General features: G+C 41.7%; 1 protein-coding gene across 1 annotated transcript in view; it reads right to left on the reverse strand.

Moving 5' to 3' along the window:
- PRKCI (protein kinase C iota) overlaps positions 1–16617 on the reverse strand; it is a 44844-nt gene extending 28227 nt beyond the window's left edge. Inside the window, exons 1-3 of the mRNA XM_077825743.1 lie at positions 15539–16617; positions 5536–5657; positions 1692–1781 (exon numbers count right to left, since the gene is read on the reverse strand). Coding sequence (XP_077681869.1) covers positions 1692–1781; positions 5536–5657; positions 15539–15669 — 343 coding nt within the window. The 5' untranslated portion in view covers positions 15670–16617. The remainder of the gene's footprint in view (positions 1–1691; positions 1782–5535; positions 5658–15538) is intronic.
- Between the last annotated feature and the right edge of the window lie 1627 nt (positions 16618–18244).

Raw genomic sequence — 18244 nt, forward strand, 5'->3', positions numbered from 1 at the left:
CTAGCACCCAGGACTCTCCCCTGGAAATAGTAACAGAGGAAGCACTAGTGTAGACCACTGAGCAGAGTTAGACATGGTGCTAGTTTAAATCACTTCAGCCTGTCACAACTGAAGTGGAGTCAAGGCAGAAGTGAAAGCATATTACAGCAGTGGTTCTCAACCAGGGATACATGTAATTCTGGGGGTATGCCATCTCATCTAGGTATTTGCCTAGTTTAACAACAGGCTACATAAAAAGTACTAGTGAAGTCAGTACAAACTAAAATTTTATACTGACTTGTTTATACTGCTCTATATACTATATAGTGAAATTGTAAGTACAATATTTATGCCAATTGATTTTATAATTATATGATAAAAATGAGAAAAAGCAATTTTTCAGTAATAGCGTGCTGAGACACTTTTGTATTTTTATGTTTTATTTTGTAAGCAAGTAGTTTAAGTGAGGTGAAACTCGGGAGTACACAAGACAAATCAGACTCCTGAAAAGGGTACAGTAGCCTGGAAAGGATGAGAGCCATTGTATTACAGTATGTCACCATGTATGCAAAGACTTGGGTAATGATCTATTTGAACTAAGTAGAAACTAGAAGGGATCCGGAGAAGTCCTCAAGTCCAGCTCTTTGCATTCAGGCAGGACTAATTAAACCTAGACCATCCCTGAAAGTTTCTTAAAAACTGTCAATGATGGGGATTCCACAACCTCCCCAGAAGCCTATTCCAGAGCTTAACTACACTTATGGTTTGCAATTTCCTAATAGCTAACCAAAAATTCCCTTGCTGCAGATTAAGCCCATTACTTCTTGACCTACAGACACTCTCAGAAGTGAATGCCAGATACTACATTAAATACATGGAATTTTGCCTCTTCCCCCATGCCTTCCCATAGTGAAGATAGTTAACATTAGGAATTCTGTCCTAGGAGGTAGAAAGATCCATCATTTTAGGAATCTTGAAAAATGAAACAGTAATTAGGACAACAGCAATAACCAAGTATGACTGGAGTTAGAAGTTATGATTCTTGCTCGTGTGCACAGAAATAAATTGATTCCCAAATCCAGGACTATGAAAGTATTTTCCCCTCCTTCCAAGCAGACTGGCACTGAATGTTGGGGCTGTCTCACTTTCACTGAAGCAGGGGCCAAATATTCTGTGGCACATACTATCATCATTTCTCTGGTGACCCATCACTTTCCGAAGAATTTCAAGTTTAACAAAAAGATAGTTTGGGACTGTGGATGGAGCTAAGTGAAATTTGTTTTTCCTAATAATACAACCCCTACTCTAAAGCACTGAACAGGAAACAAATGTTAGGACATTGCATGATATACATCTCTCAGTCTCTTGTGACTATAAACAGGCAAGCAGTGGTGATGGCCAGACCCTTCCATCCTTCATTTTGGTGTATTTAATGTAGTACAAGGAGAAGTATGTATCCTCCAATTAAGGAAGTGCTGACATACTACGATGGGAGTTTGGGGCAGTTTTTTGCCATGAGGCCACTGAATGTTTTTTGCCATATGAGGCTTTGATGTTTGGGATGGAGAGACGGAGAAAAGTGCAAAATAGAGAAGGATCCTCAATATTCAGATATTATGAGATAGGCCATAAAGTATCAACGTACACAGAAAAAAAAAAAAATATGTACTGGCCCATGGGTGTAAGGAGAAAGACAGCAAGTTCTATCCTACCATGAATTAGAAGCTCTGAATCCTTGTTTAGTTCATACAACCGAAAGGCTTCCTCTAACTCCAGCTGAGAAGAAACTGTGCATGGGTCTCCTAAAAAAGAATCAATTCAATTTGAGAATACAGCATTGTGACGGAGTCCTCCCAAGACTAGCAGCACTTAATTTTAAATCACAGTAATACTATGAATATTTATGCTAGTATCTAGATTAATATTAGCAGCCTCAATATTAATATTTCAACAGTCATCCTGAAAGAATCATATTCCAGAGACGCCATCTGAACTCCCTCCAGAATAAAGAAGACGTTAAGACCTATTTACTCAGTAACTATTTTGATTTACAAGTCTTTACACATATGACCTGTTATCACACCCATTTAGACTGGGTAGGACTAAATGCGAGCTACAGATCTAAGGGCGTGTCTACACCGTGCATTAGTGCATACCAGCTGGGATGAAAACTTCAGTGTGCACCAGTGTGTCATGCACTAAGTGTACATGTGGGCCCTGCTGGTGTGCACTAAAAAGTTCCCTAGTGTGCACTGGTGTAGTCATGTTTCAAACAGCACTGGCACTGTGTAGACAATCTTCTTTCTAAACATCATGCTGTTCTTGCACATACATCTAGTATCTATGATGCTAGAAAAGATTATTGTAGTTGTAGCACAGCATTACTTTCAAGGGAGCTATGAATTGCATGGGAAGGCTGTCTGCTATCTCTAGATCTTTCTTCAACAAATTAGTTCAAGCTGGAAAAAAAGAAGATTCTCCTCCAGCAGGTATGTGCACTTCCAACTTCCAACAGAATCAGGACTGCCTCAGCCTCAAAAGGGATGCCCAGTAAGAGGCAGGCACACTAAAGCTCTCAAATATTGAGTGGTTTTGGGGTTCATGAGCCTGAGTAGGTACTACTTCACCACATGAGATTATTAAGATTTCGCTCAAGATTTCACACACATTCTAATATTTCATAAATGCACAATGTTAAAACTGGGTTAACTTTGCCTTTATATTTTCTCCATCCTTCCTATCAGACACAAAACCTTAAAGTGAAGAGGAAAAAAAGGCAGCTAATACTCTAGTACTTTCCTCAAATTAACCTGGATGAAGATATAAAATGAATGATAGTCTTAAACTCAAAATCTGAAGGATGATAAATATGTAGTTGTTCTCCTCTCCCCACCGCCCCTTGGCCCACAAGGGACTATTCACCCTAACTTTTGCAGCATGAATCACAGCTGAATGGGGATGTCATAACAGACCTGACCATTTTTTACCTTACATTTACCTACAGAAAATGTGGATTTGACTATATTTTAATTTTCGTTCTCATGATCATGTGATTTTATCACTGATATCACATGTAACGTCCCAAGCCTTCGCAATTTGTTGTTAGATGATCACCTACTAAAATGTTTTGGCAGCAAGTATAAACTTCCTCTTTCCTGCCAGCTATGATTTGTCAAGACTAAAATAATTTATATGCTCTTTAAAGCCAGACTGTCACGTCTCACTACATCCAATGTGAGAAATTAGTTCCTTTGTGGGACATGGAACTGCCCACTCTCTGCATAAATGCATGTGCTCCAGAGGCTTAAAAAAAGGAACTATTTTTATTCAATTGTGCTGCAATATCAAACCAAACCAGTTTTTCTACCACCAAACAGGAACAGAGAACTGTGACACAGGTTTCAGAAATACAAGAAGAGAATGGGCAGATGCTATTAAATATCTCTAAGGAGATTTAATGCCTATAATGCTTCTGATAGATGGTAAATGTTTCATTCTCAAAACCTGTACTAATAGCTTTTTCTAGGTGTGCCAGGAAAATACGTGCTGTTCTCCCCACCACATTCACACAATCTTTCCTTTAAACTTTAAGACGAACAATAAAAATGTTTATTCACAAAAGGGCATAGTGACTTATTGCACCACAACATAAATAGGTCACCCATCCGCTTGTATACATCCAAGGTCTAGAGTGAGAGGCTAACAGAGCATTAACAGTGAGTAAATTTTTCTGAAAAAAAAAAAAAAAAAAAAATTATGCTAGCTCTGACATGACCTACAGATTTCAGCTGTGCGCTCCCAACATTAAGAATCATGGCAGGTTATTCAATTAAGTGCTATTAGATAAATAGAGGAAATCTCGTAAGAGCACATGAACAAAGCCATGAAGGGAGGAAAAAAAGAAGGAGATGGATTTTACAGGGAATAAGCAGCAAGTATCCTTTCAGGAGTAACATCAACATTTGCTGTTTTGCATGCATTCAAAGGAAGCTGGAAGTAATGAATTGTATAATAGTATGCATGTGTGAAAAAAAATAGAAGTTACAATACATCAAGCTTTTTATTTTACAAGAGCTAAAAAAATTAGACCTAGTAACAAACAAAGGAAAAATCGCATAAGAGAGTGTGACTCAAATAAAACTGTTTACTCAGGCAGTTTTAAGCCATAGTTTCACTGCTTGCTTATTAAATGCCATATTTCCTGTATTATATTCCCAAGAAGCATGAATAATTTAGTCTAGTGAGCTGTAGCCCACGAAAGCTTATGCTCAAATAAATTTGTTAGTCTAAGGTGCCACAAGTCCTTTTCTTTTTTTTTAAATAATTGAAAGTAAAAGCATGTGCATTATAAGCTGTCAGTTTACATACTAGTAGTATAAACAAGCTGTATTGAGGGTATTTTAAAAAAAGCTTTGGGAAAGGAATTTTTGTGCAATAAACTAAATTACAAGTTTCTAGGAAAACTAACCTGACTAAGGGTTTTCTTTGGCAGGCAGGCAAACAATGTATACTGAAGAGCTATACTTAGTACATATGGGTGGGATTTTCAAACGCAATCAGCATGGGATGAACTTTGCTCCCAGTGAAGTCAGTGGTCAGGCCAATGCTGAATGCTTTTGAAAAATCCCACCATATGAAACTAAAAGATTTCAGCATAACCACAGCACTATTAATAAGCCCAATTTTTCACCCTTCTCTAACTTAGGATAGGGCTAAAGACCGCTGGCAGAAAATACCGATATTACAGTTCAGACTGAGTACAAAAATTAAGTTCCAAGAAAATTCCTTATATACAGAAGTTAAACTATTCCCTTTGCACATTTCAAAAAAAAAAGAAAACATGGTTTTATAGGCCTTCTCTTCAAAATGGAAATCTCATCTATTTAGTTTGTACATACAGCTGTAGATATTTGTGCACAGAGTCAGTTTCTCTTTAAAAAGAAAACAAAATTATTTGTAGTCATAGTCACTAGTGTCCATCCCCAGCATGCACTCATAACAAACTTTCCACATCAGTATAATGGTAGAGGTATACTACTCTTCTACAAGTCGGCTCCTCAGAAAGATGTATGTGCTGAACTGTTACTACTGTTCCTTCATTCTACAACACCACTCTTCTCCCCTGAAGAAATAAGGTTTTGAATCAAGGGGTCTGATTGACAGCTCACAGAAAACAATGGGGGGCAGAGGGGGGTCACTTCAATAGGATTTGATATGTTGCATTAAGATAGTGTGAATAAGATGCTTAAGTCCATTTCCATAGTTTAAGACTAGGGTTGGAGGAAGGAAGGGTGGGTAGGTTCTGCAACATTTGACCCTAGTGGTAGCTATGAATAAGATTACTATGTTTTTTGTTTTGAACTAATTATTTAGTATAGAATCCAGATGCCACCATTATGGATGTTTTATAAATAAATACTTTCAGTAAGAAAATAAGTTTACAGAGGAAAGGGAGGACTGGTTGTCATCTGAACTCAGTTACACCTTCTTAATTTATGTAGGAGAAGGATGGAGATCTAAATTGCCACAAGACAAAACTATGTGATGTCACTTTACCTTCTTCATCAATCCATTTCATAGTGAAGAGTTGTTCATTGTCAAAGAAGCACAGGTCTCGAACCTTATTACACAGTCCTTCAAATGAGATGGAAGGTTCAAAATAGGTTATCATGATGTCCCTGAATAAGAAATAAATTTAACAAAATTATTCAAACTCAGAAACTACAATGTTGTATGCAGGACTACAGAGTTATTCATTTCCTGAACTCTACTGCTTGGTTTGCCAATGCCAAAAAAGTCTTCCAAAAAAAGTTCATCATCCTAAAGTACTTCCTTGTACTCTTATCTGTTTTAATCCATGTGTAACATGAATACACCAGTGCTAGGGAAATAATTTGGCCTTTGTAAGCCATTAAAACAGAATTAATAAGCACTCCAGTTTATTTTCTGCAATTTAGAACCTGGGCTTCAAATGATTTTATTACCTGTTTGAAAACTGGAAGAGTAATCATCTACTTTTGAAAGATTAAGATGTATGGCCCTATGCTACATCATTCCAACATGCATGCTACATCATGAAAACACCAATCACTGATCAACAGGACAGATTTTAGCTATATATGCAAGTAACCAGTACCAACAGAAGCTGGACTGAGAAGAGCGAAATGCTACAATTTATAGCTAGAAAGAAAAAAAATTCTGTTAAGGTTAGTTAAGCAGTATATAAGAAGCTTGTTTGTTTCATGAATCTATATTATAGTGAAATAAAATCTATAAATTCTTTCTGCAACAAATGTGCAACAAGCTATGAAATGTTCATATAGTCTGTAGATGTACATAGCAACTGACAAGACAGAAGAAATCATTGCCCCCTTTTTGAGCTAATACTGACAGATGAAACAAAACATTAACAGTTCCAGTAATAACTGGGCAGGAGGCCAGCAAAGGAAGGATTCATGAAGTAAGTGGGTTCTAAGACGGTATCTGAAATGGATAATCTATCAAATAGGTGGGAAACCAGCTCCAACTATTGGAAGCAGCTGGGGGGGGGGGGGGGGAGCATGAAGCAGTGAAGCAAAGAACAGGAACACAGATGGAGGAACAAAAAAAGTGTGTTTTGGGAGAAAGGGAAGTAGCAGGAAAAAGAAGAAAAAAATTACATGAGCCATTGACAGTGAAGAACAGGGGTAGGAAACAATGGTGGTACCATAACAAAGCTCTACATGCAATCCCAGAGAAGCCAAGTATTTTTATTAAAATGACAAGCAGCTAATAGCACCGCCACTTACTTCCACAATTTATGTTTGTGGTTGATGGTTTCTATATATTAATGATCTAACATGACCTTTTTAAGCCATCACCTTCTGCCACCCTTTTTCTGCCTTGTTTAGACCTTAAACTCTTCACGATGGGAACAATCTATGGTACTTAGCACAACGTGGCCCTAGTCTGAGGACTTGTCTACCCAGAAAAGTTATACTGTTACAAAGTAGGGTGCGTATTTAAACCACTGAACTTATGCCAGTATAATTACTTGAGTGAACACACTTACTCTGGTATAAAACAGTGTGCCCTTTTTTGGTTTAAAGTTATGTCCTTTCAGAAGCAGTTTAAAATACTCTGGAATAAGACTGGCTTTTTTCAGTTCAAGTCTATACTGGTGTAACCAAAACTTAAATTCAGCCAGAGCTGTACGGAGCGCAGCTCCAGTAAATATTTTCAAACCTTAACTCCAGCCTGATGCTGTGTGGTGTAAACCAGCGCTTCTCAATCTGCGGCCCTCTTGGGGTCCATGAGCCAGTTTCAGGGGGCCACGGGGCAGAAGCCCAGAGCCCCGCTGCCCCATAGTTGAAGCCCGGAGCCCTACCACAGGGCAGAAGCCCTTAGCCCCCCTCTCCTTCAGCCCAGCAGCTGAAACCTGGAGGCCACCCTGACACCAGTGGGCCCTGGAGTTTTTAACAGCATGTTGGGGTGGGGGACAGAGAGTCTCAAAAAGAAAAAGATTGAGAACCCCTGGTATAAGCAATACAAAATGCATGTTTAATAAAAATTATGCAACAATTTATTTTCATAGTAATTATGACAAATTAACAGTTATATACTGTACATGGAGAGCAGGAGGAGCCCTTCATAGGCTGGCAGACCACAGATATGGGTGGCTGACAGAATGTAAACTACCACGCCTTTCTGATGTAATCAATGAGGGCAAAAGTCAGTGGGTAATCGCATCTGACTTGCATGTGTGGTTAATATCTGTGTACAGTACTCAATTTTCCAACATGAATCAAAAAAATAAACGTACTATATTTTTCACAAGAAGGAAGAAACTGTCTGATTAGGAGGAGGGTGGGGAAGTTGTTCACCAAGATGAAGAAACAGCACAGAGTATGCCTGAAGAGCAAGAACAACACTATGACGCACAGGAAAGGGGCAGGAGTGACCTATTGCTGTGTTGGTTAGACAGCCAAGAGAAAGAATTGGGGCGGGGAGGATAAACCCATGACGAAATGTTAGAAAAAAGATTAACTGGGTTGCAGCATCTAAACAAATGTACAGTTTTCAGAGCTATGAGCAGAAATCATGGCTTGAAGATTGGGCTAATTCTTATATTTCAAGCTATGGGGACAGCAAATTAAAACAAATGAAGCCTCTGTGCTCATATCTTTTTCCTCAAAGTCTCAGTCACAAAGCCACAGAAAATATTCACAGTGAGGCAGAGAAAGATAAATTGATAGCATGCCCAGTGTAAGGGCAGTCGCAAAATACTGAACCACCTTGCAAAGTATTCCATACTGCGTACAAACTGGTAAAACAAAATCGTCCCTCCTATAATTCTGAAACAAATTGATCTGCAGAAGTTAAACAGACTAAATATGGGGCAAATTCTCCACTCAAATGTCACCTGCACTAGCGTACAGCAGCACATTGTGGAGGAAATGAAGAAAAAATATTTTAAAATATAGTATCTTGTAAGTTCAAAAATCGCAGTAATGATTGATGAGTCAACTACTTTGAGCCAAGCTTACACTGTTAGCATCTACATATGATTTGCAACAGAGGAGATGGAGCAGCCTATGAATGTGTTTTGTTGACCTAATTGAGCTTCTAGCCACTGATGCCTCAACCATTGCCAGAATCTTACTCCAAAAATTGTGTGCAGTGGGATTCACAGAGGCTTACCTAAAGGAGCACTTGATGGCTCTTGCTTGTGATGGAGCTGCAGTTATGCTAGGTCAGAAGAGTGGAGTGGCTACTCTGATACAGCTCCATTTTCCTGAATTGTCTTGCACTGCTCTGCCCTGCCCTGAACACTCTGTTCACATCGTCATGCCGGATATTCATGGAGTCAACCACTTTAAAGTGTTTATGGACAAACTGTACTCTCTACTATGCCTCCCCTAAAAGTGCAAAGGAACTTCAAGAATGTGCGGCAACTTTGCATGTAGAAATCTTGAAAATTGGGCCCGTTCTGGGAACATGGTGTGTTGCATCAAGTAGCCGTGCAGTGAAAGCGATCTGGAAGAATTACAGTCTCTTTTTTCACTTAGAGCAGTCTGCAGAAGCACAAAGTAAAGGGAAAAAAAAAAAAAAAAGACATGCTCAGCAGACTCCAGAAACACTTGACATCTACATAATTTGTACTCAACCTGGGCATATTTTCTGATGCTCTACAAGAGTTTGTGGAACTGTCACTTGAGCTGCAGTCCATGGAAATCAACATCCAAACTGCACAAGACAAAACTCTGAGGTAGATTTGTGTTTTTGAGCAGAGACTGCAAGCACCAGGGGAGCAAGAGAGGCTTGCCTGAGAAGCTGAAGCTGTGATGGAATTTCAAGACATCACATCAATCAACCAATCCCAATTCTACAGAAGTTTGCAGCATAGGCTCATAGACAAAAGGGATGAGCAATTTGCTGCTGATGTTAAATTTCTATAGCCTAGGAACTAGCCGCAGCATGCCAACATACTCCATGGAGAATGTGAAGTCCACGCTCCCTGCTATAGATTGTAACTGGATAAGAGAGTGGTAGCATGTGGGTTCAGAGAGTAAAAGTACAGTCACCAGAAGGCAATGCCAGGTCCTGTAAAATCTCCTTTAAAGTGCATCAATATCTACTGATAACATCAAGTGAATGCGGTTTCTCACACATGAATATAATCTCTGAAAGTGCAGACCATATCAACACTACTTTTCATTAGCTTGGTAGGACTGTCTCTCATAATGTTCAATGCTGAGCCATATGCGAGATCCTAGGTTAGGAAAGGAAGACATCCTGCAACTGATCTCAGGAGTACAGTCAGAGAAGAAAATAAAGTATGAAAACAACTTGATACAGTCGTGGAGCCTCCTCAAGCAGCTTTTTGTCTATCTGGTAGGTGGAAAGGGAGCTCTGGGAAATACTCTGAGAATTTAAGCCGTGGGTATAACCATAATAGTTTATACTAGTATAACTGGAAATACCTCATACAGACATCTCTTACATAGACAAGCCCTTAGCTGGAGCCTGTAAACCCTTCTATAAAGCAAAGAGTAAAACTGAAGCTTCACAGCAAACACCCCGTGGAGATGAATGGGACACTCAGTGGTATTGCCTGTATTTACCTTCAGACTTTGTAACACAGCGCTGTTCTGTCATAAAGGAGAGGCAGCTTCTGCCATAATTAAGACTGAGAGTCAACTATGTTTCAGAAGACAACTATTCTAAGCCTCTGAAATCCATATGCCAGTTTGGATTGTCCTGACATTTGCAGTGGCTTACGGCAGAGTGGGGTAAGTCCCCTTCCCTCTGCTGTTACCCAGTGAGAGGATTATTGGTCCAAATTTAAACAAGGTATTCCTAAAACAAACACCCACACCCCCACTGTGCAGGAGTGAAATCTTCCAACCTGCTCTAACTAATCCTGCCACCATTAGTGACAGTTACACCAAAAAGTGAATGCAGGCTCTGGGCTGGGGCAGAGCGTTGGGGTGTGGCAGGAGCTGCAGGCTCTGGGATGGAGTTTGGGTGCAGGAGGGGGCTCTGAGTTGGGACAGAGTGTTGGGGTGCAGAGTGCTGGTTCTGGGACGGGAGTCACAGCTACGGCTTGGGGTGTAGGAGGGGGTATGGGGTGCAGGCTCTGGGAGGGCTGGGGTGAGACCTCCTGCCAGGCAGCACTTACCTCTGGCGGCTCTCAGTTGGTGGCGCAGTGTGGCTGCCACTAAGGCAGCCTCTCTGCCTACCCTGGCCCCATGCCGCTCCCGGAAGGGGCCAATGCGCCCCTGGGGAGGGAGTGTGCGGGCACATGGCTCTGTGCACTGCCCCTCTCTGAAAACACTGCCCCCGGAGCTCCCATTGGCCAGGAACGGGGAGCTGTGGCCAATGGGAACTGCAGGGGCGGTGCTTGCAGGCAGGAGTAGCATGCAGAGGGAGACCCCTGCCACTCCGCCCCTGAGGCCATGCTGGCTGCTTCCAGAAGCGATGTGGGGCCGGGGCAGGCAGGGAGCAAGCCTGCCTTAGTGGCAGCCCAGCTACACTGCTGGAGATCGCGATCGACTGGGTGGTGACCACTGGTCTAGGTTTCTGGTCCTGCCACGACTTGATGACTTCTCAAGGTCCCTTTCAAGGCCTACATTTCTATTATTTGCTAACCCTTAATGGTGGTGTAAACACCTCCACTATAAAAACTCGATTTGGGCTCTGAAATTAAAATAATAAACTCTGAAAAATAAAGGCCTTATTTTACAAGGACCTGTACAAATACAGTCAGAGAGAGACCATGGCCTGAATACCTCGCATTTAAAACAAATATTCAAAAGCTCTCTTTGTAAACATTTAAGATGAACAGGCTCCTCCTTCAGTAAATAAAAGAGGCCTGCTCCACCCCTGGAAGAAAAAACTTAAAGCAACATTTCACATGAGTAGCCTCTCTAACAGAGTTAGTAAATCATGAGCTACACCAAAATTGTGTTTACCACTATTGTCTTTCCTGGAATTCAGTGCGGTAAAGACTCAAAACAGACTGATTTGTTATCGTATCTAAAAAGGGATGCTGTACACCTTGTTGCTGCCCTCCCACTTTTCAATCGAGATCAAATGGCTTTTCTTCATTATCCTTAACGGTCATTTTATATACAGCCTTTGATATACAGCTTTAACGGATTTAAAAATTTTTTTTTATCTAACGGATACATTTATCCCATTGTTTATTATACCACTGGTCTCCCACGGAAGCCTAAGATTAACTACTATGCACAGTGGGGATAGAGACTAAATTCTTTAGAATCTTACATCTAGATGCTTTGGAAAAAAACTCCTCCATGCATTTATCATACTCCTACATCAAACATTCATGCTTTTGAGGAGGTCTAATTACATCACTCAGAAAGTCACAATATAAGACTCCCAGAATCAGTCTCCTATTTAAATATTCTCATCCAGTACTAAATCGAAACTCTTTAGAGCATGATTTAAAGTGACCCTTCTCATAATGGATGCTTCAAGGTCTGGAGATCACGTACTCCTGCACAGTGAGATTTAATTGCTCACCATGCCTGAAGACCCAGTCACCCTCCTACCCAGATTAATTTTTATAGTGAAGTATTTACAGCACCGACAGATAATTTATGAAAAGAAAGAGTAAAAGGTTTACTCCTCTTAAGATATTCCTCCACAGAAGACCATAAGAAGTTTGGTCAAGACAGCGGAGAAAAACTTTCTGCTCTACTAACTTCATACTAACTCATGTGCTATAATTTGCCCAATACCACTATAATCCAGAAAAGAATTCTAAAATGAAGATACACAACAAAATCAAATTCAAGTGTCTGCTGAGTTATGTTTTGGCTCCTTGGTTATATATTAAACAGTTATTTCCCTTTCCTACTCAACGCTGCTATATTAGTGTAAAAAAGAAAAGGCAAGTTAACATACTATGAAGCTCATGATACAGATATTTTCTTGCTTGTTCTTGGGACAAGACTACTTATGCTCTGTGGTCCTTCATTATCCCCAGTATATTTAATGATGAATTAGTCTTGATACTAGAACACGAATTCTGTTTATTTTACTATGCATTCACTTAGGATATCTTCATGATCTATTATAAACAGACTACTAATTTTCCTGGGAATTTAACTTTTCATCACTGGCATAAATTATACTGTTGAGGGGGCCGAAGCATCTTTATCCTGTCATCTAACTGTCCTCTAAGCCTGGTCTAAATTAGAGCTTATGCTGTTGAAAAATAGGTAGAGAATTTTCTGACACTCCATCTACGCCAATCATTAAAGGTAAGCACTACTCAGCACTTCCTGCAGTCTCATCTTAACCTGGATGGATAATGGTTCCTCCTCAGGACTTGCCTTCATCATTGCATACAACAGCATAAATTACTGCATGACCTATTTCTAGCTGTTCTAACCCATGCCACTAATAATTTATTCCTCTACTTCTACAGTATTGAGATCATATAGCTTTATTATTGTACAGCACAGATAACTGGTATCACACAATCGGTTAAGTACACTAAAGTATGGGCCCATCACAACGAACTTCCAATCACAAAGTGATGAAAATGTACACGAGAGCTCACACGCTTATACCAATGGGTGCTGGCTCTTTTAATTTGTTGTTGCTGAACTCTTTATTAATGTCACTGTGCAAGTACCATGTAAAAAAATATTTTACTAGTAAGTAAATAAGAATATGGGTAAGGTGCCTAACATAGCCAAATAGTCCTACTAGCTGGTTTCAGAGTTGTATCTCTTGCCAACTCCCACTCTGAGGAATTTATTTTATGCTCTAACTGCAATGACCACTCTAGCAAGTAAGTGTTTGAGTAAAAGATCTGTTTTATCTTGAGTTACTGTCACTGCTGAAGAAAGCTATGTTGCACACAGGGGTTCAGAGTTTCAGGTCCTCAGCTCCGAAGCCTGTAGAGGCCTGGAATAGGAGTAGGGAATATCTTGCACACTAACAGTTCCTCAATGGTGCAAGGTGAAAAGTCTGCAAGCGTGCAGGTTTGCCGAAAGTATTTTGACTGCAGGGAAGCAGAAATCAAAATAGGGGATCCCATGATGAAAAAAACCCTGTCAAAATGTAAGACCTTAATACAAATCATGACTAAGGCATTCCAGTCAGATAGCTTGTTTATAACTAACTTCCTGTGTGAGTCATTTTAGTTCCATATTTAGTAATGAACTACTGACTGCATTAACACCACTCAGGTAGAGTAAATAAACAAGACATTAACAATTATTTTTGAGTGATGCCAATTCAAATAATCACACCGATTGGCATAATTAAGACAGACCTTGCTCAAGAGAAGCCCAGAAACAAACTTCTTTACACATTAGGTCAGGAATGAAATTGAGTGACAACGATCAAACACAGAAAAGGTTTATGGTGCTCAGTCTACACATGGCTTTTTAACTTTCCTCTAAAATTATGAAACGGCAGACATACCTTAAATATTCACTATTATTGAATGGCAAGCACTACAAACTTAGTAAAATTGCTGCTATACCTTCATCCAATTTTCTGTCAAGAAATGTGATGGTCTCTACATGTGTACCTCTATCTGAAATGAACTTTCACCGATGTTTTAGCTATTTGGATTTTTTCTTCGGGGCATATGCTGTCTCTTCCTAGGTATCTGTTCACTGTTTAGCACAATAGGTCCCAACAGAGATTGTGACCCTACGCACTACCTTAGTACATAAATTCAAATCTTTCTAAAAATACTGTAAGTAAATCAAGCAGAATGTGCTCATTCTGAACAGTTGTCAGCTGCTGAAAAATGTATTAGAATATCTGGGAGGGAAGAGGGAAAAGGGAAAGGTTATCCCAGGTAAATTCATATTTGTGAGTAATGCCACTGTAATGAGCACAGCTGATGATCTGGAGCCAGAATGGGTTCATCTCTTCACTTCTCCCCTGTGTGCCTCTTCCCACAAGCAGTATCATGAAACCTGACACCACCCACCACCCCCAAGATGTTCCCTGGAGCACAATCCCTGTTAGTTCCAACTGTGTTCAAAAGACTGCTTAAGAACCATGTTTGAAAAATACTGCAACTGGCAAGTTTTGGAGCAACTGGCAGCGCTTCCTGAAGCACAGTTTAACACTGTCTATAGATGTATTGCATAAGCTAAGGGACAGAAGTTTAGCGTCAAAAACCACCCCGAACATTGTTAAAAGCAACAGCATAGGCAGAATTCACACTCCCCAACCTCCTACCCAGCCAAGAATAACATTCCAAAAAATGGGGCATTCCCATTATTTCACCATTAGGGAGAAAACATGAGTATTTTCAAATCACTGACTTATAAAGTCCGCTAGCCCAAAAGTTCACATTATCTAGTCAGCATGATAGTTCTCTCCTAACTTACACGAGGGTGCCCCCCCCCGCAAAGCCCCATCTCCCTTCGATCCCCTTCAGCTTCAGTAAATACTCCTTCCTGCTTCCTCTGATTTCCCATTCTAATGCAACTCTGGAATCCCCCCATAATCACTGCAGGCACCCGCTGAAACCCCAGATTTCCCCTGGCGCCAAGCTTCTGCAGAGACTGCCGGTACCCCCGCCCCGCCTGTAGGCTCACCCTCTCCCCTGAGGCCTTGCTCCATTACCTGCCCATTCAGTGCCGGTAGCCACCACCCCAGGGATCTACAAATATCACCTACCGCTGCTGTCCCTCAGCTCTATCCCTCAGGGGGAGAGGGATAGCTCAGTGGTTTGAGCATTGGCCTGCTAAACCCAGGGTTGTGAGTTCAATCCTTGAGGGGGCCATTTAGGGATCTGGGGCAAAAACTGGGGATTGGGGACTAGATGACCTCCTGAGGTCCCTTCCAACCCTGATATTCTATGATTCTCTCCGCCCCTCACAGGCCGCTGCCCCGCTCCCGCCCCCATCCACTCCCGTACGTACGCTTCCCTGCAACCGCCCCCGCACCGCCCTCCCCCCAATCAACCCCCTGGCCCCCAGACTCTCACCCCGTGTTCCCCACCCCCCACTCGGGTATCCCCCCCCAGCCACCGAGCTCCCGTCCGCCAGGCACCCCGCCCAGCCGTCTCACTCACCCTTTGTAGTAGGCTTTCACCCGGACCTGGTGGGCGCTCTCCCCGCCGAGGCTACTCCCGCCCAGCGTCGGGTGGGACATGATGGTGGTGCTGCTGCTGCTGCCGCCGCTACTGTCCCGCTGAGTCGGCATCTCCCCGGCCCCGCGAGGCGACCAGAGGAGCAGGAAGGGAGGAAACGAGCGACTCCGAGAGCGGCCCCTGTAGTGGCACAAGCGCCGCAGCGCCCAGGCTTCAGGAAGCTCTTCAGCCCCGCCTCCGGCCAGCCGCTACGAGCGCCTCAGAGTCAGCCCCGCCCGAGACGGGCAGAGCCCAGGGCCCATACCGGGAGGCAGGGACAAACCACTTCTTGGAGGGAAGCAAGATGAGGACAAACCAGTCCGGTGAGGGGAAGAGGTGGGATCAGCCTATACTCCACAGCAATGGGGGGGGACGACGATGACGACACACCGCTACTTCCGGCGAGAGCAGCAAGGGGACCACCCACCCAATCCCCCTATCAATTGCCTCCTTGGTCTCCTCCAGTGCGCACCTGTTGAGGAGACTGTTCTACGCTCTGAGGAAGGAAGGGGGGGAAACAAACACCAATCTCCTTAAACGGGCACCAGAGCGATTTATCCGAAGACAAACTGTGCAGAAAAAGACAGGAACTGCCACCACTTTCTCTCGTATTCTGTAAAGTGAAGGTGTGCAACAGCAGTGATCTGTTATTCGCAGTTGGTACAGTCCATAGCTTTCTGGGGAGGGGGATATTACAGCGGGAATGGGCAAAGCCATACGGAATTCTGGGGCTTGTAGTCACTAAGGTTCAGAATCAGGGGGCATGCGCTGCTGCTGCTGTTCTCTACCCTTGCCATAGTTGAGTAGTATGTGTGGGTGAAGGCATAGAGGGTGTTGGGATTTTATAGGGAAGGATCTGCCTGGGGTGAAATAGAAGTGTCTGACAGAGGTTTCTTAAGGGTGTAGTGCTCTTCACTTCGAGGAGTTAAGGATGGGGAGCTTGCTACCTTTGGTAGGTTGTACCAGCACAACTGCTACTTCCGCCTCCTCGCTCATGTGGTGTGTGAAATCAAGAAGAGCACTTTTTTTTTTAAAGTTGTGCACGTGCTTGAATGCTTTGCTGGATTTGAGCCTAATCCAATTCGTGTTTTAATGCAGTGTCATTGTAGCCTCGTTGGTCCCAGAATATTACAGAGATGAGGTGAGTGAAGTAACATTTTCTATTGGACCAAATTCTGTTGGTGAGAGAGTCAAGCTCTGTGTAAGCTTGAAAGCTCACTCTCTCTCACTAACAAATTGGTCCAATAAAAGATGTTACATAGAGAAATAAATGGGGGAGTGAGGTATTTTAATGGTAATATATCAGTTGTTTTGGGAGCAGAAGTGACAACTAGAGCAGCATTTGCTGAAACTCACTGCAAAAATCCTTTTTTAGCACACTGATGCGATTTACTACTGTTTTGAGGTTATGATTAATTAACAGGTTTGAATTCAACAAATGATTGAAACCTGCATGCACTACACTGTTCACTACAGCATTCAGGTGCAACAAGATAAAGTGTCATCAATAATTTGCTAGGACAATCTACTCCATTTTTCAAGGGAGACAAGTAATTTGGTGAGGAGTGTTCTGCAGTAATGTAGAATACTCAGGAAGCCTGGGTGATCTATTCTCATTTTTTCCCATGTATCCACTAATATGGGTGTAATTTTAAACCTGTTTCTGTAGGCAGCAAAACATATCATCAGTAATTTACCAGAAGGAAACATAGAGCTATGGTAGCTCTTTGTCTAAATTATTTCTTTTAAGCAATCATACAATTAGAAGTTTCTAGATCTGTTTTTTTTTTTTCCTGACAATCAGCTACAGACCTTGTTCCTGCTGTCACTGCTTTGAGGTCGGTGGAGTGAAATATTATAGGATAATGCAACAGTTTGTGACAAGCTGGTCAGTGCACTTGTTAATCACCTCCAGAAAAAAAAAAGGGGGGGGAGAATCCACACATTCAGATCTGGACCTAACGTAATTTTGAACTTCCATTCACCAGCATTAAACAAAGGAATAAGGCCTGGTCTACACTTAAAAATTAGGTCAACATTGCTACGTTGGTCAAGGGTGTGAACAATCCATGACTGATGTAGCTATGCTGACCTAACTGCTAGTGTAGACACAGTTATGTCTTCCTCTGTCAATGTAGCTACTATTGTTCGGAGAGGTCGTGTTCCTACACCAACGGGAAAAATCTGTTCCCTCGGTATAGGCTGCATCTAAATTACGGGGTAATGCCAGCACAGCTACAGCAACATAGCTATGCTGGCATAGTCTCTGTAGTATAGCCATATCCTAAGACTTGCATTTACTAGAGATCAAATAATATAGGGTAACAATACCTGTAATTTAGTCAAACACGTGCTTCATCTACTGCTTCTTCCAGCTCCCAGTATGTTATTTTCTAGTTCATTCTCTATTGTTAATTTACTACCTTACCTGTGAGGGGAATCAAGTGACTGCAGCCAATCAGCTTTGATAAGAAAACAGTTGTTTCCTGGGAAATTATTACAAATCTAGTTGCTAACTACCTGGAACAAGATTTTAACCCTTGGCTTGCCAGGCATCAGACAAAATGTATCAGCCTGCCATGCTTCTGTAATGCAAAATCTTAAATTATCCCACTCTGTTACTGTATCACTGACAGACCAACCAACCTG

Source organism: Eretmochelys imbricata, chromosome 9, assembly GCF_965152235.1.
Source record: "Eretmochelys imbricata isolate rEreImb1 chromosome 9, rEreImb1.hap1, whole genome shotgun sequence".
NCBI classification, from domain to species: domain Eukaryota; kingdom Metazoa; phylum Chordata; order Testudines; family Cheloniidae; genus Eretmochelys; species Eretmochelys imbricata.